The sequence below is a fragment of the Dysidea avara genome, chromosome 6 (assembly GCF_963678975.1).
Source record: "Dysidea avara chromosome 6, odDysAvar1.4, whole genome shotgun sequence".
Taxonomy (NCBI): domain Eukaryota; kingdom Metazoa; phylum Porifera; class Demospongiae; order Dictyoceratida; family Dysideidae; genus Dysidea; species Dysidea avara.
In genome coordinates, this window is record NC_089277.1 from 15,240,547 (window position 1) to 15,268,450 (window position 27,904).

A 27,904-nucleotide genomic window follows, 5' to 3' on the forward strand; every position below is an offset into this window, starting at 1 on the left:
TTAACTATCTAGCTAGATAAAAGGGTAGAAATTAAGTGAACTAAGCAATGGATAACAGCATGAAGAATTTGGTATGGAAGTCCATGGATGAGCTTATTCTCAGTGATTGTTCCATTAGAGTATTTAGACCCTGCAAGGTAGGTTTTCTATTTGTATGTAGCTGTTTCTGCAATTTCTTTTAAACCAAGGTTGTGGCTCTATCATGAGCCCACACGCACGCACGCACGCACGTACGCATGCGCACACACCGATTTTCAAGTTTGCCAGCTTCAAGATCAAGTTTTCCTGTCTATTACGGTGGGGCGCGCCGGCTTTTATAGCCGTACGACGCGATGTGGAGTACGAAGCCTAACAACTTCAAATTTGCTACTTGGAAATTGTTTAATTCTAAATCTTCAAAATCACAGTGCTATATATGTAGCACAGCTGATGATGACATTTGATCGAGCGTGCATACGTGCCTTAGTAGTTACTGCATAAAGCAATTTAGCTACGGGCTACGAGGGGTTTGCAAACTTATACGCCGAATAGACAATGGATTGTAACGGTGTGCAGTCTACGAATGATGTGTTGAGACGATTACACGTCTTGTTCAGAAGATGCCTTAACTTTCAGTCGATCTCTCCTCATCTTCGATCGCGCAATTTACTGACAGACCACGAGTGGCAAGTTATTTCTGAGAAAGGCAACTCCGAAGACCAAGTAGATCAACTACTTAAGTACTTGCCACAAAAAGGAGGAAGCTGTTTACACGCACTGATCAAATGTCTCCAGTCTTCACTAGATCATGCCGGCCACCAAGATATTCTTGTTGAGTTGCAGAAACAACCTGAGCTACGAGTAAAGGTGAGACTGAATTAGTGCATATAATTTCGAGTCATTTACGTAGTAGTATATAGTCTATATTAAGAACAGAGGGATACTGACCCCTCACAGCCCCACGTTGTCTGCTGCGTATATGGTGTTAGCTATAATCATAGATAATATATACCTCCGGACACCGTGTCCGGAGGTATATATTATCTATGCTATAATTAGCTACTGCATGTACCTTCCAAGGCCGGAGGAGACGGCCCGGTTGGTCAGGCCTGAGCCGAACCAATAATCTGGAGTTGAACCAACTAGCTGACCAGCTCGAACTAGATTACTCTCATGCAACCTTTGGACGATCACATCTACATGTAGCTACGTACATTTTACAGATGTTATTGAAAATACATGACACAAGTAGTTACCTAGTTTCTCAGCCTAACTAAAGCACAGAACTACGCGTATAGTACAGTACTTCCAATTACCTTACAGTACAGCATAGCATTCGTAACGCTCTGTACAGAAATGATTGTGGGTTCTACGTACAGTATCACGTGTGCTGACAGTTGGCATTTATCACGTGTAAGGCAGGTGCCTTCTTTGATTCTAAACCAGCACACTTATCTCACAATTCAATTTTCATAAAATAATCATTAGCATTCCTTGACTTGTCTCTCTTGGCTTCTTTTACTGGGCGAAGAGCTGGCAGTGACAAACCAGATGACTCATTCCGCGGCAAGAAGCTGTACACCCATACATTACATGGTGGCCATCTGGATGAGATGTTGAATAGAAATCACTCCTCTTCAACTACCCACTCGTCCTGTCGAGATACTGAGCAAACTCACAGTCTCACCCACATCGCACCATTTTCGAATACTGATTGGTCTCGTGACTGTCCACCAGTATATTTACGTGATGATCCGTTCACTTCATACAAACCAGTATAGTAGTATACTGTATTTTTGTAGCTGTGTAGCTTTTTATTGTAGCTGTGTGAATTCACTGTATAGTAATTATATCCCAGCAAAAGGGGGCCATGCTGCATGGGTTCCCTGTGAAATTTGGCGGGAAAGTTGCAAGTTGCTAGTTAGTTTTACTTTAAAATTTAGCATCAATTTTAAATTTTAAGGCATTTTCAAGCCTTTAAATTGCAAAAATTCTGCAGCTCCTGGGGGTTGCACCCCCAGACCCCCCTTGAACTTCTAATTTCTAACTATAACTAAATGAACCATACAGCAAGTTTCATGCTGTGTCCCCTGTATGTCAGGTCTACAATTATACATAGTATAGAAAGTCTGAAGAACAACAGATAGGGTTGAGCATATTTATATAGCTAGCTAGCAGTGAAATATCACTAAAATTGTATATCTGAGTGTCTAAGTTTCAAAAATTTCCTGTGGGGGCATGCCCCCAGACCCCCATAGAATGCTCGTGCTTCGCACTTTGCACACTGTGCAACAGCTCCTCTCTCATTGACATGTAGTAGCAATTTCAACATTATAGTTAATGGCCTGACCAACTCAATTTTCCCTCCTCCGGCCCTGCCTTCATCCCACTATATAGTCTTTTGGCATTTTAGCTAGTTCGTTTTTGGCGAGCTCTTTGTTCTATTGCTGACCCCATGCCAGTGTTTATTCTAGGATTTCTCCTTTGGGGGGGATCAGGAATTTGGGGGGTGACCAGGTGAAAGTCTGTTCCAAGTTCACAACTACATAGCTATATAAACAGTTGGGCAAAGCCAGATTCTATGGTTGGTAGGGCTTGATGCATGAGTGTAGTAGTGATCACATAATGCTAGGACAACCATGTGCTCCTCATGTATACTGTACATATATTCTATTAATAATGCACTGCATATCAAGTGTTGAAACTTTACAATTTGTGTGAGATCATTTTCAGTATTGACCATCATATGATACCACAAAGCACTAGCAAATTACAAAATCTGCATGGGTGTGTCTTCCAAGAAATAATTCAAAACTGAAATTAAATATTAGGGCATTTTCATGGTTATAGCAAAACAAGAAAGTTTTTTAAAATCAGACTAAATCTGGGGGTATTTGTGCTGGTTGTGCATGCCATTTTGAAAGTAGAATTATTTACAAATTACGCTTTCTGAGATTGAATTTAAGGACAATTTTGAGGGTTAAGCATGCTACTTTTTCTATATAATTATATTGGGTAAACTTGGGCTCTCAGATATTGAATAGCCGTCACTACATGCATGAATTTTTGTTAGCTGTATACTAGGAAGAGTTTAAAACTTAATTGATCTGATACTGAATCTGAGAGCACTTTAAGGTTGCATTCACAATTTTAACCTGGGAAAATTTTACATATTAGCTATGCTGAGATTGAATCTGAGAGCATTTTTGATAAGTTTTGTGTGTCATTTTAAAAGCTAGCTTAACCTAAGTATAGTGTAGTAGTCACTCACAATTTTAGGGGGTGAGTCTGAGATTTTAGGGGGGGAAAGTTCCCCCCCTAACAGCCCTAGAATAAACACTGCCCCATGCACCACACCCAGAAGTGGTCTGGTGCTTCTAACAAACTGGTTTGGAAGAATTTGTTTCGGTAGCTATCATTGAATGACTGTATATTATACTACACTGGGCCCAGCAGCCAGTCTGAACACAATGATTTCCCTGTCCTCGATTCCTAGTTTTGTAACAATCTAGCTACGTAGCTATATGCAGCTAGCATATAGTTTGGTAGCCATTGTTAGCTATAAGTATTTCATTTTGTGCTTTTCTTTGCATGTACTGTTGCATCTCTTAATTATTAGTTGTTGTTTCAACAATTGCACTTGCAGAGTATGTATTATTATGTGGAGACCGGCTTGAGACCTTAGAGTTTAGCATCTATACTTCGGAAGCTATATTGTTATCACAACGTCAGAATCTTCAAACCTAAACCTCCTCTGTGTGACAGTCCAATTGCATTGATATATCTAATGTAATGAGCATGAACTGGCCAACAATGGAGTTGCATGGGGATGGATTTGAAGATCATAGGTTTATTCACGCATGTCACAACACTGACAAAACACATACACACACACTACACTACACTGTAAGCACCCATGCACACGCATGCATACATGCACGCATGCACATACCGCTCCTATAAATCAAATTTAATAACTTAATATGGTCATTTTGAGAAGTGACAATGGTTCTACATTATGTATGAACACATGCAGCTCCTGCCTAGGGACAGTAAATGAGCTGTCAACACTTGCATGCAGTGTATAGAGAGAGATCTAGTATATATTCATTACTGTGTGAGGACAATACAATTTTTATCTGCTTTGACTAGAAACCACTTGAGCAGATTTATTGCCTCTCCCATGCATTCCATGTAATTAGTGAAAGAGGAAGTCCATTTGGTACAATGCCAAATATGCACCTTAACAGTAAACACCTGGCACTGATCTTAGCGATAATATAGGTAGTTGATCTCATGTCAAAATCAGACCAAGCATAGTTGATGCTCATTTAATGCAAAATTAATGCAAAATTGTATACTATGCCATCTACATCACAAAACCCTCACTAACCTGTTTTGTCAGCCAACCCATGCAACACAATGCTTTGTTAGATTACTTGGTAGCTATTAACTATTGGTGATATTTTCTATGAGATCATGAGATGATTGATGATTTGTGACCAACCTACAGAGATTTCAATGCTTCAGAGCATATTATCAAACTAACAACTATATACAGGGCTATATAACACTTTCATATTAAAATCTTTCAAATTATCAAAAAATAGAGGGATATACTGGGATAGCTTTCATCACTATTGGGGGAGAGCAACGCAACATGAATTGGAAAGTCTGAAAATCATGTGATAATATCAGGTGGTGTATATAAAACAGATGATTACTCTTGTAGCCAATAGTCAACAAACTCCCAAGCTAGTAATGCCACAACTCAGATCATTGCTGTCAAGAGACTGTAACTATACAGCTACCATACAGCAGGCCATTTTGAAGGGTAAAAATTCTCTTGGATTGTCACCATCCAAAATTTTGAGGGGAAACTTTTGCTCCTTCAGTAACTTATAACTTCATTTTGATCAAGCTGCAAAAATTTTCGTGGACAGCAGCTTATCCACAAAAATTGCAAAAATATTACCCCCTCAAAAAACCAGCTACTACATATGTGACTGTCTCTGGGAAAACCGGTCTTATTGCCCATTTAAAAGTATCGAGAAACATCGATTTTAAATATTCATAGTGTTGTAGCTGGCCAATGGTGGTAGCTGGTCAATGGTGGTAGCTGGCCAATGGTGGTAGCTGGCCAATGGTGGTAGCTATACCAGCGTTGAAACCGGGTCGGGTCATCCGGGTCAACCAGGTCACATTTTCTCCGAGTCCGACCCGGTTTACAAATTATCCGGATCTGACCCGGATTGGATCACGTGAGAAACGAAATTGTTCGTTTGACGACGTGGAACTTATAAACGCTATCGCGTAGCTCTTTCGTGAGCCACGCCCACTTATCGCGTTACCAACATACGCTCAGCTACGCCCATTTATTAGTAAGTGCAATATGCAGCACGAAACTGAGGGTATCTATGGTGAGGGTAGCTATTGTCAGTAGGTGATGACCTTTTTTTTTTTTGGTCTTCAACCTACAGCTAGGCTGAAGTTGCAATATTTACTCAACACGAATCGAACGCTCAAAACGTAGTCTCGCTCGCTCGAGACTAGCCGAAACATAGCTCTTATCGCACGCCTCGGCTTTAATTAATCCGGGTCACATCCGGGTCAGTGGGTCATCCGGGTCAGCAGTAGTGACCCGGTTTCAACGTTGGTAGCTACACACCCGGCTACACATACCAAATTTTCACACGTTTTACTTTGTGACAACAATTTCTTACCTTCCTGGTCATCCACTGAAGTAGTCAACAGCTAAGTTTCCCGCCATTTTAGATAGTTTTAAAACCGAGGTTGACTGTATCAGGCGAGCTGCAAGATGGGTGGGAGGCGGGGGCCCTGGAAGGCGGGCGAGCTGCAAGATGGGTGGGAGGCGGGGGCCCTGGAAGGCGGGCGAGATGGTGTTCAAAAATTGAAAAGGAACGTGATGAATTAGGCCAAGTTATGGGCCATTCAGGGCTCAGAACTGGCTAAAATGAAAGGAAATTTACAGCACAGGTCATTGTCCAACACCACGTAACTGTATAGCTACACACAGTCATCTCCTGGTTGGCCAGGGCTCCATCAAGACCCCAGACCACTCGTACGGCTCACCACTGTGCTTTAAAAAAGCAGACCACTTTACTCTGGTCAACTGTGACAGTGAAATTTGATAGTACATTCATTAAGCTTTGTGTTTGTGTGTGAAAAAATCAAACTTCCTGTCTTGGGCGATAAGAACGGTTTTCGCAGATCCAGTCACATATATGTTCAGTGAAATAAGTCAAGAGCCAGTAGAAAATTTCATTTAATTTGGGTGAGTAAACATTCAGGTCTGTCCACATTTCAAATCCCACAATAAAACATATGACACTTCAACATTCCAGCACCCCACCAGAAGGTAGTGAAGTCCTCCTTTCTGTGTGTTTTTCTTTCCTGTGCGTCTTTTAAAATTTTATTTCACTGCCTTATGTTCAGAAGATAGCCCACCACAGTGTATCAAGTTCATCAACTATAACAAATTCTGAATTATATATAAAGTTCAATAATGTGGTCTAGTCAAAATTGTAAATTAATAATCTACACACACACACACACACACACACACACACACACACACACACACACACACACACACACACACACACACACACACACACACACACACACACACATACACACATGCACATTATCCAAAACTGCTCTCAGTACATAAAAATAAGCCCATGTAGTTCTATGGCTTTAGATCAGTACTTTGGTTGAAAACTCCCTCCTGAACACATTCTGGTATGATGAGGCAAAATCAAACATTGGCATTAAGCATTGTACCAACACCTAAATCAGCTCAGTACAAATGTGCTTCTCTACTGAAAACAATAGTTCTGAGAGTAACAGAATAATGGAAATCTAAACATAACTACACTATAATGTGGATACTTAAGCATGCATACCAAGGTGACTAGGAAGAATTTAGCTTAGATGCATGACTAGTAGAGCATGCATGCAAGTTGCAGCCCACATGACCATAATATAAATGTGCCATTAATTACATATAATCTTAGGTGCTTACAGGTCTATGATTATACTCCGTATCTAGGTGCTTGTTTCAACTCGTGTTAGTTTTGGTAATGATGTGAATAATTTCTGCATACTTTCTTGATACTTGTTAGACTTGTGTTAGTTTTGTCACATACTCAACAGAATAACCATTAGCTAAGCATCATCTGACATACATCTATCTATACCACGCTTCTTATTTATCTTTTACCACATGCAAACTGCTATTGTTGCTGCCTAGTATTTCATCAGTTTCTTCTACTTCTAACTCTGTGCATGTCACAATGCCAATTTCGCATTAGATTATGTGACCCAGCAGAATAATTCATGACAAAGCAAATTTTAGACAGCTGTAACTGTTTACCATGGTACAATGTTTAACTATCAAGAATTGTCCATGTATACAACGTAGGCATACAGTGAACGGGGCGGCAGTGACAAAAAGCTATTAATGTCTGTGAAAATTGATTAAGCCACTCATAAAATCCTATTTAAGTGGCTGAGCATAGGAATTGTCTTAAATGGTAGTGACAAGCTTAATTATTGGCTTTCAAGGACATACTGGGATATAAAAAAACACTTTACATTCATTCCAATGTATGGAGAAACCCAAGCCAATTTCTATTACAAGGTCATAGAAAAAATTTGGTTGCTGTATATGTGGAATAAATTTTTACATATGTGTGCTATTGTTTGTATAGGAAGATTTTATAAAAGCAGTTGGTACAATTAATAGCATGTACTTTGATCAGATAATAACAATAGATCAATTGGAATCAAGGCTTGAAGAAATAAATGAACAAGTCAAAAGGAAAAATCAAGAGAATGAGTCATTAAAAAAGGAGCTTGATGAGTTGAAGCAGTCACAGGTGAACCATGATAGCCACATTAAGAAATTGGAAGATCAGCTGTCAGCTAAAGATGCTCAAATTCAGTGTTTAACTGAGCAGTTTGATTTGCGAGGTTCTATCAGTGATAGTAGTTGTGAGGATGAGTACTTTAATACACTAACTGAGACTAGTATCCCAATAGAAGAATCAAATCCTGTATTTGAAAATTTGCAGAATGGAGGAGCCCAAGTTACAAGTCTTGACGCCTCCTACTATTCAAACTCTCCATGTCCATCACGAAAAAGAAGTTGTTCTGATGTTACACAGTTGATAAAGGTTGTTATAGTTCAGTGTGCTATGAACAACAGTGTGTGGTGTGAAGTACTAAACTTGATACTATCTTCCATTACTTATGTAAATTTGTACTTTTATATTTTTAAATTGCATCAACTTGTGTGACTCTTCTATTAGACATTTACTATTGCAAAAAGCTATACTGATCATTTCTCTTTTCTAGCATCCACCAGGAGCACAGAATAGCTCAATTGAAAACAAGCTGAAAAGTTATCAGAGAAGCATGACAACATATCACAAGAAGTTTCACAAGCTAAGGAGTGCAAAAGCAATGCTAGTCAAGACAAAAGAGGAACTGGAGAATGAGTTGTTTCACTTGAAGGATGAACTGGATGCTGCATCCTTTGCAAGACATGGAAGTGTTCGTCAGAATCTCTCATACTCCAGCCTAGAATCGACAGAAGCAGAAGTGAGTGTTAACGTGCAAGTTGCCTATGTACCTATGCACGGGTATATCTATCTTACACATTGTCACTTAGCAGCCATTTCAATCATAGTGGCAATATCAAATGAAAATATTGCTATGGTATGCTTACTGATGTTTCTGATAGAAACTTTAGAAGCATGATTGTATAACTTACACCTACATAGGCTCCAATATTATGTAAAATATCCATGTAGACTCTATGCATAGTTTCTCAACTAGCTGTACCATATTCAGTACCTCATTACTTCAGTGAAAATCGATTGATTTATTGTTTATCCTCTAGCCACGTACAAGCAACCCATAGCTAGCAATATAATAAATAGTTGAATGCTACAGTCTTAGTAGCTAAACATTACACCTTGTGTCACATACATGCATGAAACTGACTCTCTTAAATGTTGACACTTGAATTTCAAGATGGGCTGACCTCTGTTGACCAAATTAGTCAAATTTCAAAATCGGGTCATAACTGGACCATTGCGACCCAGACAATTGACCATTTGTATAAAAAACTTTCCTAATCTCAAACTTTGACTCAAGAGTGCATAGACAGGTGCAGATGATATGTCAAGTTTAATTTACCATACACATGTACAGGTGTACATACAATATTGTATTCTGTTATAGCAACTTTTGCAAGATCCTTTTGAAGAGTCTTTTGAGAGAAAAAGCTCAACCTCCAGTCGATCACGAATAGGAACTTTTGCTTCTTACTTCACTCCTAAGGTGTCTACTAAATTTTGTTACCAATTTGTGTTATTCAATATAAATATAGAAGAGCAGTGCAGTTAAAAAGACAAGCAAAAACAGTAGTGCATCACTTGAGCATGAAGCAACAGAAGTATTCACGCCTAACAAGGTTAGTCATTGTTAAAGTCAGTATATCAGCCCATATATGTGAAGAATAAGATGGTAGAATTCAAAATTTGTGTTATCATTACCTCACTTCATATGTTTTTAAGCACATCCTCATTTATGAAGTGTTGCCATTTTGGCCTAGATAAGCTGGAAAGGTAAAAGATAAAACCCTTTGATCATGGCTATGTCATGAGGTAATGTATACTTTAATGAGACTCATGAGAGAAGCAGCACAAAACACATTATTGCAGATCTCAACTTTATCATAATTATGGCTTATGAAATTGAAATCAGTAGTAGCCGTAACCAGATAAGGGGGGTGAGGTACCTCTATCAGCCTCTCATTTTTTTATTCTCAGGTTCAACGTATGTAGCAATATCACTGAGTCACTAAAGTGTTCAGATCACTAGTTTTATATTAAATGGCCAACTCTCTCCAAATGCTTTTGTATTAACACCTAGACAAGCACATACAAGAGGGGCTTTCAAAGCTATCGGGAAACCTGTTTCAGGATATATATGTTCACAGCAGGAACTGAACACATATCACAGTGCTGCCAAACAGCACAAAAGTAGTGAGTAGGAATGCGCAGTACTGCACTAAATTTACAGTAACATACAGCTTGTGTTATTCTTTAGGGAAGGATCAAAGGAGGATTTTGATTTTTTTAGACCCTCTTAGAAGCAAAGAAAACCAAATACTTTAATAAAACAATCAAAGCACACTCTAATGGAGCATTCACATTAACATCCATGTATTAATAGATTTAGTTAAGTGGTATGAAAACTCTATTGTTGTTGCTGATCAAGTTTCAGGTTTTTTTTTATTTCCATTGAGGAGAGAATAGTTCCAGACCAGATGTAACATTGTAAATGTATGTCATGTGTAACTGGGCTTATTACTAGTCTGCAGTTTCTTGGCAATGGGGATAGATAGGCATCCAATGTTTATACCAATTGGGTGAACAAGATGTATCCTTATATTAATGTTAGGCAGAATCAGTGATTGTTTATACATTTTTGTCATTGCATGTTTGTATGTGTAGTCTCGCTTAGAGAGGTTATACAAATATAACTATCATATTAGTGTACATGAAATAAGACAACCTACAGTACTCCCTTGATTATCCGAACCTCAATTATCCGAACACTTGGTTATCCAAACAGTAGAAATGATTGCTCTATTAGAGTATTTTGTCTAAGATGTATGTTCTATTAGAGTATTTGAACCGGGCTTTGTTTAGAAATGAATTATTGATACACGTCTTAGTTCCAAGGGGGTCGGATAATCGAGGGAGCACTATACATAGTAATGATTAGGGTAACTCAGGAGCTAGGGGCTATGCCCACAGACTTTGAAATCCCTTTTAAAAATCCTGGCTCAGCTCAGTGCTATTCAGCAATTCAAACACATTTCAGAACTGCTAAAATTACAGCAAGGTCACAAACTCATCAGAAAAAGCAGTATTTGCAAACTTGCATTTAACCAGAATATTAATGTATTAATTCTGTTAATATACGTAGAATTATCTCTTATATAGGTACCTGATTCATCTCCGGAAAATGCTAGTGAGCCACTTTACCAAGGATGGCTACTCAAAGAAGGTGCACCACATTATTTTGCATGAAGGTGATGGTACGCATGTTTATATGTGTGTAATTGGATCACCACAAATGATTTTATTAGCACTCCACATCAACCAAATCTACTACCATCATCGGGATAGAAAATAAAATAAATATTATAGCTATTATTTATATAGACAATTTTAGATTGTGTGCAAAATTCTAAATCCCAGTTGTTGTGATTCTGTGGCACATGCCTAGACTGCATGCCCTACCAGTTTAACAGTTTATCGTCAGTACGGCTATAGTCTCTACATCATGGATTTTAACATGTTGTAGGGAGGATCATACATGGGTCTGGGATTTTTCTACATTAATTTTATAGCTTTTTTTATTGAGATATTCACTTTTAATGCAAGCAGTAAATATTAGAAGAGAAGGTTCCAGATGGTGTGGCTCTTTTGGCACATGCATGTTGCTGGAGGCTTCGTCAGCATTCCACAGAGTTGCAGTGACAAGATCCTGACTCCCTGTATTCTCACAGACATAAGCCCTCTCACATGCAGTGCTTAGTATCTAGCCTTCTCACTTATGATGACATAATATAGTGCTATACTTTGGTCAAATTCTGGAGCTATATCACAGACTTAAAATTTTGGCAAAGGTGCAACATTTTTGCCCCCCCCAAGGAAATTCAAGTCCAACAAGTCAGTTTATGGCTGACTTTGGGGTATTTAAAATACAAAAAGAATGAAATCAAAGGGGGTGGGTATTGATTTTATTTGACCGTCTGTTACTTATTTTCTAATTGAGTGCACATGACAGCAGCAGTTTGGTGGTGAAAGGTTTTGGAGTTAGGTATGCAGGTCCATGATTCAAACTCTGGATTACTTTTATTCAGCATGTTTTTGATATGCGGTGACTGTTCTATTAGAGTGTTCTGACCCAACTTGACAAGAAACCTGACTTGTCAGACTTGATAACTTATATAGTAGCCTGCTAACAGTTACATCCAACAGATAAAACAATGCTTGTATGATAATATCTGAATATGCAATTCATCTTGCTAGCTAGAATCCTATATTTTTATATAGCTCAAAAATTTGAGATCATTTTGTGCTATGTTAATTAAAAGATATCTTTATGTACGTATGTAGGTGGTCAGAAAAAGTACTGGAGGAAAAGATGGTGTGTGTTATCATCTCATTTCTTTTTTTACTTTGAAGGAAAAGATGTAAGTACGTGTGTATGTTATGAATTGTAATTTGACTTTGAACTGACTTAATGACCATTAACAGTTTAAATGTATAGGAACTCTACAGGCTTTGCCTAAACTGACAATGACATAATAAATAGGTACTAGGTAACTTGAGTAGGGATCATAGAGAAAAAGTTATGAAACAAGTGATTTCACCTACACCTGTAGCTGTGGTAGTGCACATTTAGCTCCTACTTCAGTCTTGTAGGCCTGTGTCAAATATGCCAACATAATAGGCTAGAGTGCTATGCTAACATATTATAGTATGTACAAGTTGAGCTGAATTCTGAAAAACAGCCAAAAATTAAAGTGGATTTTTTTCTCAACGGAGTTAACATTTCAGCCAACCAAAGGTGTCAACAACAGACACGTATGGTTTGGCTCCATTACAAGTTCGGGAAAGGGCTGTAATGGACACTGTACTTATATGGCTTCCACATAGGAAATGTATTGTGAAAATTTTGATTGGCCGTAAATATTATGTCAGACATTTGAACAAAAAGACTTTGAAATATTTTTAGTGGGTCAAGCAGTACTACAAATGAGCCAAATTTCAAGATCGTGTGTAATTGCATCCATGAGTTATTGAATGTTTTTGAGCATTCAGCTCAACGCATGCATACTATAGGTGGGTATTCAAACTATCTACTTGAAAATAGGTCAATACTCCTTAACACAGTCAGTGGAGATGCAAATTGCAATAAATGCATTGTACATAGCTCCTTAAGTCGACACTCTCTAAAAGAACAGTCACTTTGTAGTGAAATACTCTAATAGATCATTTGCTGATTTAAAATGTCCAAGGTTATTAAAAGAAATGTTGTTAACCTAGGAACATAGTGCAAGCATAACGGGAACACTAGCTGAAGAACATAATAGGTGAAAATTTGGGAAAGCATTTTGGACAAAAATCTGAGCAGGCCTAATAGCTTGCTAGTAGTGTAGCCATGGCTGAAGTAGGAATTAAATGTATGCTAGCTTAGTTGCAGATGTACAGCATAATGGTTACTTCACTCAGTAATCAATAATCAGGGTACACATTCAGATGTGACATTTTATGACGTGTTTGGCACCATTCATTCCTTTATATATGTGGTATAGTTCACCAATCACTATATTAATTGTGCTACGAAAAATGTAAGGAAATTTTGAAATTTTAAACTAGATTATAAAAAAGAAATAAAGCTAATGAAAACATATGTTCCGCCAAGTACACACTGCTACAAAGAACATTACGAGAGGTGCATATTGTAGTCACTATGGAGTCACCATTTATTGAACAGTAGGAAGCCATCACATGCTACCCATGTGTCTCTCCTGCTAGTAGTTATAACCTCCTGCTACTAAGCTCTGCTCCTAAGCTGCTGCTAATAAACTCCTGGCTCACTGGCTCCTGACATCAGGTGATTCACAGTCACTGGCTTTGCACCTTCAGTGCTTATAATCTCATGAAGTAGTCTTGCATAGTCATACCATTGTTTCTCCACACAGCTCTTATTGATTAGAACACCTTCTCCAAAATTTGAGTAGTGGTCTGGCCACAGGAAACTAGGTAGTGGAGAAAGAAATGGGACAAAGGTAAGTTTGCAATACATACTGCAGAAGACAACAAAGTACATCTCAGGCCTAAACACCATCATAAAGTGAAGAATCAAACCCATAGCATAAACCATGATTGATAGATATGCCTGCTTGGATCAGTTAGTCAGCTAGTCAGAAAAAGTTTAGAAACTTGGAAGGATTTGAGGCTGCTCTGGAGACATGACTATAGTTAACTAGTACTGTAGTACTATCAGGAAGGAAAAGTGAAACTGGTTTTGGGGAGAAATGTTTGGGCAGGGAAAAGCCCAAACTTTCATGATCTCTACTATAGTGATACTACTTGTTTTAGAGTAGAATAGAATACTTTCTGTCCTTACCATATTATGTTGAGCTACTCAACTTAATCGGTAATCTGTTGTAAAATATCACAGGATCCTGCAATGAAAAAAAGGCCAGTAGGAATTCTACCAATCACACCAGAAATGGAAGTCAGTGAATATGCCAGAGATGTAAGTCCACACATGCACAGCAACCTCACGAGTGTATAAAGCATATTTCATAATCTCTATACTATTTATTCATAGCAAGTTAATTAGGCATACTGTATTCACTCGATTTGTGCCCCAGGGGTACTATTATTTTTTTGCCCAAAAATAAGGATAAATATACCCTTCGAATAGTGGTGGGGTCTATTCTACGGAACGGAACAGAACGGAACGGAATGATGGACTAAACCACGGAATGGAACACTTTCTCAAATTGAAGCGTGCAACTTACCATTGCTGAAACTGCCCTTACAAGTTATCAGTGGCACCCCCAGTGGGCGATTAAACACAAGATAAAAAGAATTAAAGGATTGATTGTGTGTTCTTGTTGGTTGTCATTAGTAACGAAGTATTAATTGTGGGATGAACTGTATCAGTGATGTTCATCCATGGTTCATCTACAGATATATCAAGAAGGGCACTTTATGTGAGCTGTTTTGTTTATTTTGACTTTAGAAAACAATCTGGGCCAGCTTTTCAAGTCATAAGTCAGTGTACAAATAAAGCAAGCAGGAAGACACTGGTAACAGGAAAGAGCCAGCTGAATTAAGTTAAAACTTGAAGAATTTTGTGCAGTGTGTGAGGAGCAAATATTTTGGCAGACCGCAAGGAGGCTATATTCTGCAAACATCACTGAAGTGTATGCATGGAGTTATTAACAGCCGGTGCAGTGGACTAATGCCGTGTTCAATAGTGAGCTGATTTTTTCTGTTACACAAATTCAAGGATGTGTTTGACTGCTAGCCTTGCTAAATGCCAAAACTCCAAGATCAACCAAATCTCAATTATAAGCCTTCTATGTATGTGAAACCTTGCCCATAGCCACCAGGAAAATGTGATTTGGACCAAGATGTGTGTGTAATTTCAATGTATGTAGTCAGACCTGAAATGGAACACTCACATTAATTACATACCACCTAAGAATCCTAGAATTTCTTAAGTGTAACATTTCACATGCTTCACTTCAAACAAAACAGGTTAAATTTGTTTGTCTATTTTCAAGTGATTTCCAATCCAGCTGGTCCATGAAATTACGGTGGGATCACATTATTTGTGCTCTAGAGTTGAGATTTCAAGGTAGACTGCCAATGTACCAACACTGTTGTAGCATATTTAAGTGGAGGACAAATGAATACAGTAGTGCTAGATTATTTATGTATACAAATTTTTCATAATGAAATTGATGTCCCATTTTGATTTGTACCTCCACTTTGCAACACATTCAAGAAGTTATCACCCTTTTAATCTCCAACCACTGTTGTTAATTAACCAAGATCTCACCAGTCTTTGTTTTTTCCATCTACAATTTTGCTTTGGAACAATAATTATCTAAAGGCTCAAATTCATATTAAGTATTTAAATCTGTAATTCACCTTATTGTAGTTGTACAGTGGACCCTCACAAATCCGACCTCCCCTGGGACCAAAGGCTGTTCAGATTACTGAAACGTTCGGATTTGTGAATCATCAATTAACACTGTGTTTTAAGTTTTTATTGACTAAATAAGTATATAAGAGGTCTTCACATACATCAAGTTTTACAGTACAGTGTATACGTTTTTGGAGTTAAGTTGAATGAAAGTAAGTTTCAAGAGTAAGTTGCTTAGCATTACTGAAAGTGATGGGGTAGTGCACTTAGTCTAGTCACTTCTTCACTTTAGCCTATCTTCATTCTTTTTAATGTCACTTACAGTTGATTTGCCATGAATGCCATATTCTTTAGCAATGTAGCTTAAACTTGCTCCTCTAGTAATCTTTTTCAATATAGTAAACTTTTGCTCAATTGACAAGGTCACACGTTTTTGCTTTTCTTTTTTTTTTTGCTAGCTAGCTACATGACCCGTTCGGATTATCCGAGGATCCGGATTAGAGAGGGTCGGATTTGCGAGGGTCCACTGCACTAATTTTATTGATTTGTCTGTGTGTCTTCTTCATTTTCCTTTGAAGTTGTACAGTATAGGTAAACAAAGATAATTTTCTCTCCCATCTTATTCTAGGATTTCTATTGACTAAGAAAAATTTAATTATTTGTATACAGGCTCAAAATTGAGAAAATATAAAGAAAGTGAATTAATATATTTTACAGTCAATTTGCTTTTGGATATTTAATGTCTCCAACCACAACAAAAATTCGATGAATCCATGCATCTCATTGTTGGTCGTCTGAACATTCTGAAAGTGATACCTCAGGGGCGTAGGCAGGATTTCCAAAAGGGGGGTTCTGCCCTAAGTATAGAATTTCGTAGGTGTGCACATGTAAACACGTGTACACGTGTAAACATGTGTATTCTTATAAATTCATTCGCAATAGCGAGTAGAGGTACTTGAATTCCTCTGCCTGAAGACCTGTAGCTACCCATTTCAGTGGATTTGTGTAAGTTAATTCAGTTCTAGTTAACCAGTATCACGATTTAAAAAACTTAACTCTGAAAAGGGGGTTCGTCCGAACCCTTTGAACCCCCCCTGGCTATGCCCCTGTACCTCACTCAATCAACCATATATGTGACCGGATTTGCTAAAAGGTACCTTTTCCACACATTTGACATACCAGCAAACAAAATGATGTAACACTTGCCTCCTTATACTGATTAACTTGCTTTAAGTATCAAAATGTAGCTAGATACTGTAGCGACATTCCATTGAAAATTTCAAGCAATTATATGTCATGATCAAAAAGTTATGAAGCTTTAAAGTTCAAAAAATGGGTCAAATTTTGTGTGTGAAAAAGGTACCTTTTCGCAAATCCGGTCACATATTCTGTTTATTAGACTGAATAAAGTCATGATCGCCTAGCCTTTTCCTGTCACCAGTAACTTTCTAGTTAATTTCTCTGTGGATATTGTGTTCTGAAACTGAAGAAATTGAGTGGTCTTCTAAACTATTTATCTTGTCAGATAAGCAGAAACAACTGACTGACATCCAATCAGCTACTGTATTGTAGTAACAAAACTTGCCTTGGTCATGCAATAAATGAAGAGACCTGCTTGATATATCAGGTAGTAGAGCAATCACTGCATGAGACAGCTATTAATACTTTATTATTATCCTATTACATTTTCCTGGAGGCTCCACTGATAAAATGCAATTTCAGCAATGATGGCGGCTAGCCAAGCTGCAAGTTTTGATTCAGAAAGCATTCCATTCTGTAAAATAGACCTCATCCTGTCACTACTCAGGCTGAGATATCTGGCATTAGTCCACTACTCTGTCCACTGCACTGTTAATGAATCATTGATGTTCACACAATATAGCCTCCTTGAGGTATCTGAATATTTGCTCATCACACACTGCACAAAATTCCTTTAGATTCTGCTTAGACTGACTTGTCACCATACTTGCTTCCTTTGTAGTGTAGCTACATACTGATTTATGCCGATTAGAAAGGCTGGGCCCCAGACTGTGCATTCTAAAGTCAAAGTAAGCAAAAACAACTCACATACTAGTAAAAACAAGTCATGCATTAAGTTCCCTACTCGATACATCCGAAGATGAACACATTGAGTCAGCTATTCCCACAATTAGTACTTCGTTACTAATGACAACCAACAATAACCCACAATCAATCCTTAAATTCGTTTTATCTTTCTTGAGGTGCATTTGGTTACCTGCTGGAAGTGCCACCGATAACTTGTACAGCAATGGTAAGCTGCAAGCTTCAATTTGAGAAAGCATTCCGTTCCGTAGTTTAGTCCATCATTCCGTTCCGTTCCGTAGAATAGACCCCACCTCGAATAGTGCCGCACTGTAGTATTATTCGAGGGTGCACTACTAATATTTTAACCCTGCCACTACTATTAGCTATTTTACGTTTTTATAGTTTTATATTTTATAAAACAATAACAACACGTTGCTACTTACTTTTCACTCAAGTTCTTGTAGCACAACCATGTCACGCCTCGTGCTACGTGGTTAGTTTACTAACTAATATCCGGAATTTCAAATATGTGACAGCCTTTTAAGCTTTGCCAGGACAATACCTTTGAGATGGAGATTAATACCAAAGGTATGCTAGCACTAGTAAAGAGTAATTACAAAAGTATTGTGTGATACTATTTGTAGGAAACACGAGGTCGACTCTCTCTTTATCACGTGATCACATAATGATGTACACACATTAATAGAATTACTTACAGGTTTTTGCAATTGAATTCGGCGACTTTGCAATTGAATTCGTCCCGTTTGCAATTGAGTTCGTCGCTTTTGCAATTGAATTCGTCCCGTTTGCAATTGAATTCGTCCCGTTTGCAATTGAATTCGTCCCGTTTGCAATTGAATTCGTCGGTTTTACAATTGAATTCGTCCCGTTTGCAATTGAATTCGTCGCTTTTGCAATTGAATTCGTCGCTTTTGCAGTTAAATTCGTCCATAACAAGAATGGCAGCTGGAGCAAACATGAAAACATGATGTAGCAGCTGCTACAAGAACTTGTTCAAGTACAACAGTAGTAAACAACTCTTTATAAGGCAATAATTCTTCCTCTACAGCCTCTCCAACCACATTCCAAACTCTACTACGCCATTCGCGATGGGTGTGGTCACTCGCGAGCAAGCTAATTAACTTGTCAGACAGCTATCAACTTCGCGTACTACCAGCTTCAATTACCTTCTAGTGTCTCAAGTGTAACTCTCCAAGGCATAAATAGTTCATCTCTTAATGAAAGGGTTGGTTTCTTGGAGCCGTTTTGTTTATGACGAATTGTAATGCAAACGCGACTAATTCTATTGCAAAACCGACTAATTCAACTGCAAAAGCGACGAATTCAATTGCAAAACCGACGAATTCAATTGCAAACGGGACGAATTCAATTGCAATACCGACGAATTCAATTGCAATACCGACGAATTCAATTGCAAACGGGACGAATTCAATTGCAAAGGCGACGAATTCAATTGCAAAAACCTGTAATGTGTGCATGTAAAGCAAGTGTTACAGTTTACTGTTCCTACACCTCCCCCCAAGCATTGGTGGCACAGGGGAGCACCAATGCTGATATCAATTGGGCCAGCTGGGGTCTTCAATAAGTCTTGCAGATGGTCTGTGGGGTCACACAGAGTGTCGTATCTCAGCTGGAGGCTGTGACAGTGGTCTTGGAGATGTTGGTGGGGAGGCATGTGGAGCATTTGTTCTTCTATCATGTGACAGGGAGGGTGGTTGAAGTGAAGCTGGTGTACGGCGTCTGAGGAAGCGGCGATTACGGGCAAGGATTCTTCCACTTTGCGTCTTGACAAAGTACCTGCGATTAGGTCCAATACTGACAACTATTCCGTATATGTCACACAGCTTTGTTTGTTGGTTTTGTAAAGCTACCTTAGAACCAACGGGAATGTCAGGGAGCGAATGAGCATGGGTGTTGTAAAATTCCTTAGATTGGGCTAGCGTCTCAGTGGCTTGTTGTTCAGCTTCTTGAGTGCTCTTCTGCCACTCTGGTGCAAACGATCGGCGGTGTGCTGGTATACTGTCCTGTATAGGATGTCCAAACAATTTCTGGGCTGGATAGGTTCCATCTTTACGTGAAGGTGTATTACGGTATTGGAGAAGGGCACAACACAATTGGTCTTCATTGAGGTGACGATGATCCCATGAGGCTGCCAGAATCTTCTTCATTGATTTTACCGTGGCTTCTATTTTGCTGTTACACTGTGGGTATCGTGGCTATGAGGTGTTGTGTGTGAAACCCCAGTGCATTGCAAAGTTTCTGAATGCGTGGGCTGTAAATTGTGAACCCCATAGGATGTCAGATACTGATGTGCAACAAAATGTTTGCCTTAATGCCGTGATAAAGTGGTGTGTAGTAGAGTTATGACCCATTGGAATAATCTCTGGCCAATCCATGTGACTAGATACATGAATAAACTATCTAATTCCACAATCAAAATCAGCTAGACTTGAGTGGTCTGGTTTTGCTGGCTGCTTTTGCCAAGCCCAGTGGCGATCCATACATGTGGTGTGGGGCCTTAATGGAGCTCTGGTCAGCCTGGGGATGACTGTATGTGGCTGTACAGCTCTGTGGTGTTGAATAAGTACCTCTGCTGTGAATTTCCTTACATTTTATCCAGTTTTGAGACCTCATTGGCCCAAGACTTGGCCTAATTCATCCCTTGGCCTTCCTTTTCAATTTTTGAACACCATCTTGCCCGCCTTCCAGGGTTGGCTACTTGCACAGTGGATACTCTGGAAGGTAAGCAATTGGTGTAAAACGTGTGAAAATTTGGTACACATAGCTTCAACCATTGGCGAGCTACAACACACTAAATACTTAAAACCGGCATTTCTCGATACTTTTAAATAGGCGATAAGCCCAGTTTTCCCAGACTGGGTCACAAATAATGTTATCAATATCATTATCGATTCCTGGCCAGTAGACAGTTAACCATGCATGCTGTTTAGTACGAACTACCCCCTGGTGTGATTCATGCAGGTCAGATAGTACTTGCTGTCTCATAGTGGTGGGGATTAACAAACGGCACCCGTGGACAATAAAGCCACCATCTATGCTAAGATGTTCTTGTACATTCCAGAATTGTTTGCAGGATTCTGGAAGCTGTTGTCGGTGATCTGGGAATCCTTTGAGAATTATCTCCCTCAGCTGTTGATATTCTGGATCATTGGCTGCATTGTCTTCTAGTTCTTGTAAGCATGTGATGGTGAGAGGCTCTGAACCTGACAGAACTCTAATCACGGCTGTTGATAATTCAGGGTTGTGTTGGCTATCATACTCTGCTAGTGAGTCTTCAACAAGAGGATTGCTAACAGGGTTGCGGGACAACGCATCAGGAGCACAGTGACTGCTACCTTTAGTCCATTGTGTGGTAAAGTGGTATCCCATCAAGCGAGACTTAAGGCATTGCAATCTAGGGTTCTCTACCTCATCCAGGCGATGTGTATTAAGGATCAGGATCAGTGGGTTATGATCTGTTGTTATAAGAAAATGCTGTAGGCCTGCAAAGAATACTCTACATTTGGTGACCACCCAACAGACAGCAAGCATTTCCAACTCAATCACTGCGTATCCTGTTTCTGCATCGGATAAGAATCGAGATCCTGCTTGAACCAGGTTCCATTCATCTCCAGTCTTCTGTTGTAGAACAAATCCGAGGCCTTGTCTACTGGCATCCGTACTTAACCTTGTCGGTTTGATTATGTCAAAGAAAGACAGCAGTGGTGAGGTAGTCAGGGATGTCTTGATGTTTGTGAAAGCTTCCTGATGATGACTAGACCATAAGAATTCATTTTTTGTGCTGAGCAGTGGTCTGAGAGGCGTCAACAGTGATGCCAGACTGTGGGTGCTCGTTGACAGTTGGTTGACTAGGCCCATGAAGGAGCGCAAGTCAGACCTGGTTGTAGGTGTAGGGTACTTGGTAATTGCTAGATGGGTCTATTTTGTATCCGTGTGATGATAGCTGAAAGCCTGCAAAGGTGACTTGAGCTTTAAAGAACTGGCACTTCTCCATGTTCAGTGCAATGTTGTTCTCCACACACCGCTGCAAGAATTGCTCCACGTGCTTAACATGGTCTGTGACATTGTTGTCATAGATTACAAAATCATCAACAATGCGTCTGAACCCTGACAACCCACTGAAGGCTTCAGTCATTCTCCGGTTGTAATGCTCAGAAATTGAGGAGATGCCATAGGGGGCTCGTAGGTATTTATATCTACCGAATGGTGGTCAGTGCTTGGCTGTCTGCATCTAATGGGCATTGATGGTAGCCCTTAAGTGCGTCGAGAACAGTGAATATCTTTGCGTCACTGGTGGAAATGTCAGCCACGGCTTGGGCAGGGGTGAGAGATTGGTATCTTTCTCAGATGACGAAGCGGTTGAGATGTGATAGGTCCACACACATGCGAATGTTCTGCGAATGCTTCTTCGGTGTGACCACAATTGGTGCACACCATGTTGTGGCTTCACTGATTGGAACAATTACGTTCTGTGACTCCAGGAGGTCTAGCTCAGCTTTTAATTTGTCGCGATAAGCAAACAGTATTGTGCGAGGTGTGTGTACACAGAAGGGTTTGGCATTTGCTGCTAGACAGATACGGAACTCTTCGCCCTGCATGATTCTGATCTGGCCGTCAAACACCGTGGGTTATTTATTGATCATTGTGCCAACTTCTGCTATACTGGGTGTTGTGTTGACAGTCATGATGTCACTAGTAGGTGCCATGGGGGGTGCAAAGATTGGTGTTGGTTGGGGGTACTGTGGGAGTAATATGCTGAGACATCTTGCTGCCTTCCAGGACATGATGACCCCTGATACTTGTAAATAAATGTGCATGTCTTCCTTGTGCTGCCTTCCCTGTAGGTGAAATGTTATAGGTATTTTGTCCATTGGCTGCATGCTATGGCCATCTGCTGTACGGGGGATGATCTCTGACGGTAAGAGGTTGAGGGGGTGTTCCTTAAGCAACTGTAGAAGTTATGGTCCGGCTGCTGAAATGTCAGCACCTGAGTCTGGTAGGGCTAGTGTATCACATGAGCCATTGGCAGAGCAGTTCAATGGTGGGTGCTGGCTCACTGGCGGCAATCTGTGTGATGGTGTCTAGCCGATGCTGCTGATGGTCCTCAGTCCATGTTGTCTGTACAGGTTTTGCAGACACTGGCGGTGGGGGTTGGGGTAGTGTGGCTTTCTTTGCCCGACATACCCTGGCAAAGTGTCCCACCTTGTTGCAGTGATGACAGATTTGTTCATATACTGGGCAGCGTACTCGACCCCCAATGTGTGGCTTCAACTCACACCCTGGGCAGATCACTGGCTGCTGACTGGGCTGAGTAGTTGGTGACTGTCGCTGTTTAATTGCCAAAACAGCTCCAGGGTTTGCACTGTTCATTTCGCTCTGCTGTTTCTTAGCAGCCTCCTGTGCCCTACACATGGTTGTGGCAGTATCCAATGTTAAGTCTGGTGGCTTCAGTAGACTCTCAGTGACATCACCATCGAGAGAGCCTTCAATTATCTGGTCCCGTATGCTTTTTTGCATACATTGCTCTGAGCAGAAGCCACATGTCTTTGCTAGCTTGCGTAAGGAGACCAAGAAGTCATCAAAGCTCTCACCAGGTTGCTGTGTGCGACTGCATAGGTTACGTTGCTCAACGGATTCATTGATATGACCATCGATATGGCATTTTATTGCTGTGATGATGGTGGATGGGTCTTGCTTTTGCTCCGTAGTGAGACCAAGATTATTAACAATGGTGAGGGTTTCTCATGACAAACACAAAGTTAATACTTGTACCTTAGTTGCTGCGTACTCCTCTTCCAGCCCTGAGAGGGTACAGTACGATGCCCATTGATTTTTCCATGCCTCAAAATTGGACCCTCTGTCTACTTGTATGTCAAGCTTGGGCAAGTCAGTTTGCCGGAACACGTATGGCATCTTCTCCAGATAGTTCTGTATATCAGTCTACAAGGGAGCACGTGACAGAAACGACTACAAATTGGTTAAAATCACCTTTACAGATGCCTCGACCCGCACAGGGATATAGTCTGGTGGTTCTTTTCAGTTGTTGAATAGCGGTAAGTCGCAACTGCTCAGTTTCGAACTGCTCGCAGTGCCAAGTAGGAAACACGAGGTCGACTCCCTCTTTATCACGTGATCACATAATGATGTACACGCATTAATAGAATTACTTAATGTTACAAGTATGTGTGCATGTAAAGCAAGTGTTACAGTTTACTGTTCCTACACTATTCAAGGGTGTGGTACAATTAAATTATTTTCAGAAACAAGGATAAAAAAAGACCTTCGAATAGTACTGCACTGCGAGGGTACAGCACAAATCAAATAAATACGGTACTAATGTTTCATTCAAGAATATTTTTCCACATAAACAGAACTTGGAACCAATGATTCATAAATTATTTTGTCTTTGCATTTTAGCGAAATCTACCCTCAGAAGTATTTTACAGTATATACATACATAGCTATATATTTGTAGCAAGTGAAAATATCTTATAATCAAGGAATTGGGTGTTGTTCCATACTTATTGGCATGATATAAGCCATTTGAAAAAAATTAAAAGTGCTGTTCACATGTATGTAGCTATAGTACATTACACGGTTACTGTTATTTATGTAAAAGTGTCAGGCCAACACTTCACCATGTAGCTGCCATGCTATATTCAATATCTACACTGGGAAGCCATAGCTAAATATATACCATAGGATATATAATTATATCTACACAATTGCAATACTATATGTTATAGTTAAAGTACCTCCACACCCGTGTATGGAAAATACAGCATGAGGGTGTGTGTCAAGAGGCTGAAACAGCATGAGGTGAAGACAAGTACTGTATTTGCCTCAAGACACCCCCTGAGTGCTGTATTTTTCTTACTCACAAGCATAGGTGGTGCTGTATGTATTATATTGTACTTCCTGGTTGTCTGGCTCTGAGCGATTTTCTCTAGTATTCAAACTGCTGCAATTTTCAGTGATCAGGATATCAGTATTAATCTGTTTATATAATCTATTTCTAGTTGTAGAACGAACTAATAGGATTAGTTTAGCGATTTACAATGTCACGCACGTGATCAATCGTGCTGTCTTAGCACCACTGAAGTTGTTTTGACTGATCAATATCATTAAAACAAGTTCAAGTATTGTGAGCAACTCCAAGGAAAGACAAGCCTGGTGTACTTGTTCCTTGTGCATTCCCTGAATTCGCCCCTGTTTAATCCCTACTTGAGTCAATTCCTATACTTTGTAGCTATGTGGGAACTAAATGTCCACTAGTGTAGCTGCATGCATGCAGGTCAGTGTTACTTGTTTCGTTGCTTTTTATTTCTATATAATTATGACCTTTACTCAAATATAAAACTTTTACACTTGTATAGATACTGCTACAGCAGTTCATTAACAACAGCAATCTGCTCACGTACATACTCCCATATATACAATCAGTTTTGTATCTAACTTGTAAACACTCAGCCTTTGGGCTTAGTTACAACTTAGTTACAATCATCACATTACAGTGTATTTTTTCATATTACTGCTAGTAACATGATGTGGTTTTGATGCAGGACTTGTTTGAAATAGCTGATAAAACAAGAGGCTATATGAAGTCATGCAAACTTGATAAGAGCAAAGGAGGTTATGTTCAAGGTAATTCATATAATTTTTGTGTACCAGCCAATATGTATGCCACTATATAGCTATTTGACCAACTGGCACAAAAGGATTATCCTGTAGCCCAAGTCTTTAAAATAATTAAAACTACAGAACTAATTAAAATACACTGTTACTAGTAAACATAAAAAAAATTGTTTTATTTCATTATGTCATTTATTCCCTTCTGAAACTTGCATATACATGCCCACATACAGTGCTCCCTCAATTATCCCAACTTCATTTATTTGGTTATCTGGACAGTAGAAATGACTGCTCTATTAGAGTATTTTGTCTAAGGGTATGTTCTATTAGAGTAGTTCTATATATAAACCAGCTATTAAAAAATTAAAAATTTAAAAGGAAGTAGGGATCAATATAATGCACATGCTATAAAAATGTTACAGCTGAAGTGAGAATGATCCATGCAACAAAAGTAAGGAAACAAGTCCAACAAGATTAGATGGCTACTTGTTAAAATGAGATGTCTTCTTTTGGCTAACATCTTGAAATGGGATTAGCTATATCAAAAGTAGACATTAAAATGTGTCTTAAAATGTGTCAAGTAGCTTGTTGGACCTGTTTCCTTACCTTTTGTTGCGTGGGTCATTCTCATTTCAGCTGTAACATTTTGAGCTTGTTTCCTTACTTTTTATAGCATATGCATTATATTGATCCTTACTTTCTTTTAAATTTTTAATTGCTAGTTTGTTCACTTTTTATGTCCAGCTTGCTAGCTATATTACACCATCACAACATTTCATAAGAATTTCAACACTAGAATAGTGCACTGTCAACACGACTCTCTGGGTCCTTCATAACGGCTCCATGCTGCTGACTCTTCTCTGGGTCCTTCATGTATGTTTCACGGCTTCGTTCTGCACTGTCTGCACAGTTATTCTCTGACTCTTCCTGATATTTTTTCTTGCCATCCACTATCTCAGCATAGTATGTTTTGTTGTGGCATTTTCCTTTGCTCCTATCAGAGGCAATGATTAGAGTTACCTCGCAAAAAAATTAACCATAGTAAAATGACTACACAACGTTAAGACAACAACTCTTCGAATACTACACCTGTACACTATCGTTTTACTATATATGGCTGACGTTTTAGTGTGCAAAAATCACATCTGCAGATACAACCACCATTACTATCAATTATCTTTCGGAAAAGGCCAATGAATGATGAAAGTGAATGACATGGTGCAGTGAACAAAACGTAATCATAACAACAGATTTGTGAATGTGCCATGATTACCTTGGCAACCTGAAATTTCTGAAGCCGTACACCTAGCGCTACCAGATCTTACAGCAGGCAGGCAGGCAGATAAAATGCTTGTGAATTTCAATTTTTTCAAAAAAATTACTGGATACAGAAACAGTCGACTTTTCACGATGTTTATCTGGGGTACAGCATCATTACAGCTGTACTAATGCATTCCAGGTGCTTTGTTCTGGAAAAATGTATTGCAAGGCCATTTTTTTAACTGCAGAAATTTATGAAGCCGTATGATTTCTTACCGATCCATATTTATTAAATGAATGGGTTTTGATTATCCAAACTTTTGATTATCTGAACATGTCTTGGTCCCAAGGGGGTCAGATAATCGAGGGAGCAGTGTAACTACAACTATTTACTATACACAGTGCAGATTCCAAATATGCACATGACATCTGAATAAGTGTCTATCTGAGATAGCACAGTGAAACCTTTCTATTCTGGACACCCTGAGCCCATGCTAAACTCTTGATTAGAGAAGAGTCAAAGCTCAGTGTTCTAAGTTTGTGTATGCTGATACACATGGGACCATGGAAAAGTAACATTGTTTAATAGGCAGTAGGACCAGGTGTCCTACACACCTTCAACACTTGTGCTGTAAAAAAATAAATTAAAAAGTGCCGTGATTATTAATATGTCTGACTCCACATTCCAAATGTCGTAACTTCTTGATGTGGTTTCCTGTATGAACTGTTCCTTGTGTATGTATGTTCTCATACACGTTTACTTTTTATCTCTGGCAGGACATCATGCAGTATACAAGTTTCAAGCTAATACTAATTGTGAAAAGGAAAGATGGGTTGCATCCTTTAAAAAAGTACTTGAAAACCTGAAACAACACAATGTTTGACATTTGTATATATTTGTTTATATTTCAAACCTGTACTAATCTGGTATTTTAACTAGTATAGGATATCCCATGTAGGTCACTGCTAATGAAGATTACATTTACACAGCAGGCTTCAAATTCTGCTATCATTTATTGAATTCATAGTTATTTAAATTCTGCTTTCTATACTTAATCACTGGATACCCATGTCAATCTCAGTGTCTATATGATAGTTAGACATCGAAACACAGGGTTCTATGGAATTTAGAAATCCAAAAGGCCCTATGATGTGGCACACA

The 27,904-nt window shown here is 39.1% G+C and overlaps 1 protein-coding gene across 3 annotated transcripts; it reads left to right on the forward strand.

Annotated features, from left to right (window-relative positions):
* Positions 1-517: 517 nt before the first annotated feature.
* On the forward strand, positions 518-27,722 carry LOC136258739 (CAP-Gly domain-containing linker protein 1-like). 3 transcript variants are annotated; one of them, XM_066052092.1, is made up of 10 exons: positions 518-846; positions 7,716-8,180; positions 8,362-8,607; positions 9,253-9,351; positions 9,401-9,484; positions 11,025-11,088; positions 12,207-12,283; positions 14,281-14,358; positions 25,413-25,494; positions 27,520-27,722. In XM_066052092.1, exons 1-10 carry the CDS (start codon positions 535-537, stop codon positions 27,624-27,626), a joined length of 1,614 nt encoding a protein of 537 aa, XP_065908164.1. In that variant the 5' UTR covers positions 518-534; the 3' UTR covers positions 27,627-27,722. The 3 variants fall into 3 exon arrangements, 2 of the variants coding, with proteins under 2 accessions (XP_065908164.1, XP_065908165.1); XM_066052093.1 differs by having other exon boundaries at positions 9,404-9,484; XR_010702955.1 differs by lacking the exons at positions 25,413-25,494; positions 27,520-27,722 and having other exon boundaries at positions 11,025-11,113; positions 14,281-14,335.
* Positions 27,723-27,904: the final 182 nt, after the last annotated feature.

Coding starts and splice junctions, on each gene's coding strand:
- LOC136258739 (XM_066052092.1), top strand. CDS start 535: ATGGATTGTAACGGTGTGCAGTCTACGAATGATGTGTTGAGACGATTA. Junction 847..7,715: donor AACCTGAGCTACGAGTAAAG/GTGAGACTGAAT, acceptor TTGTTTGTATAG/GAAGATTTTATAAAAGCAGT. Junction 25,495..27,519: donor CAAAGGAGGTTATGTTCAAG/GTAATTCATATA, acceptor TATCTCTGGCAG/GACATCATGCAGTATACAAG.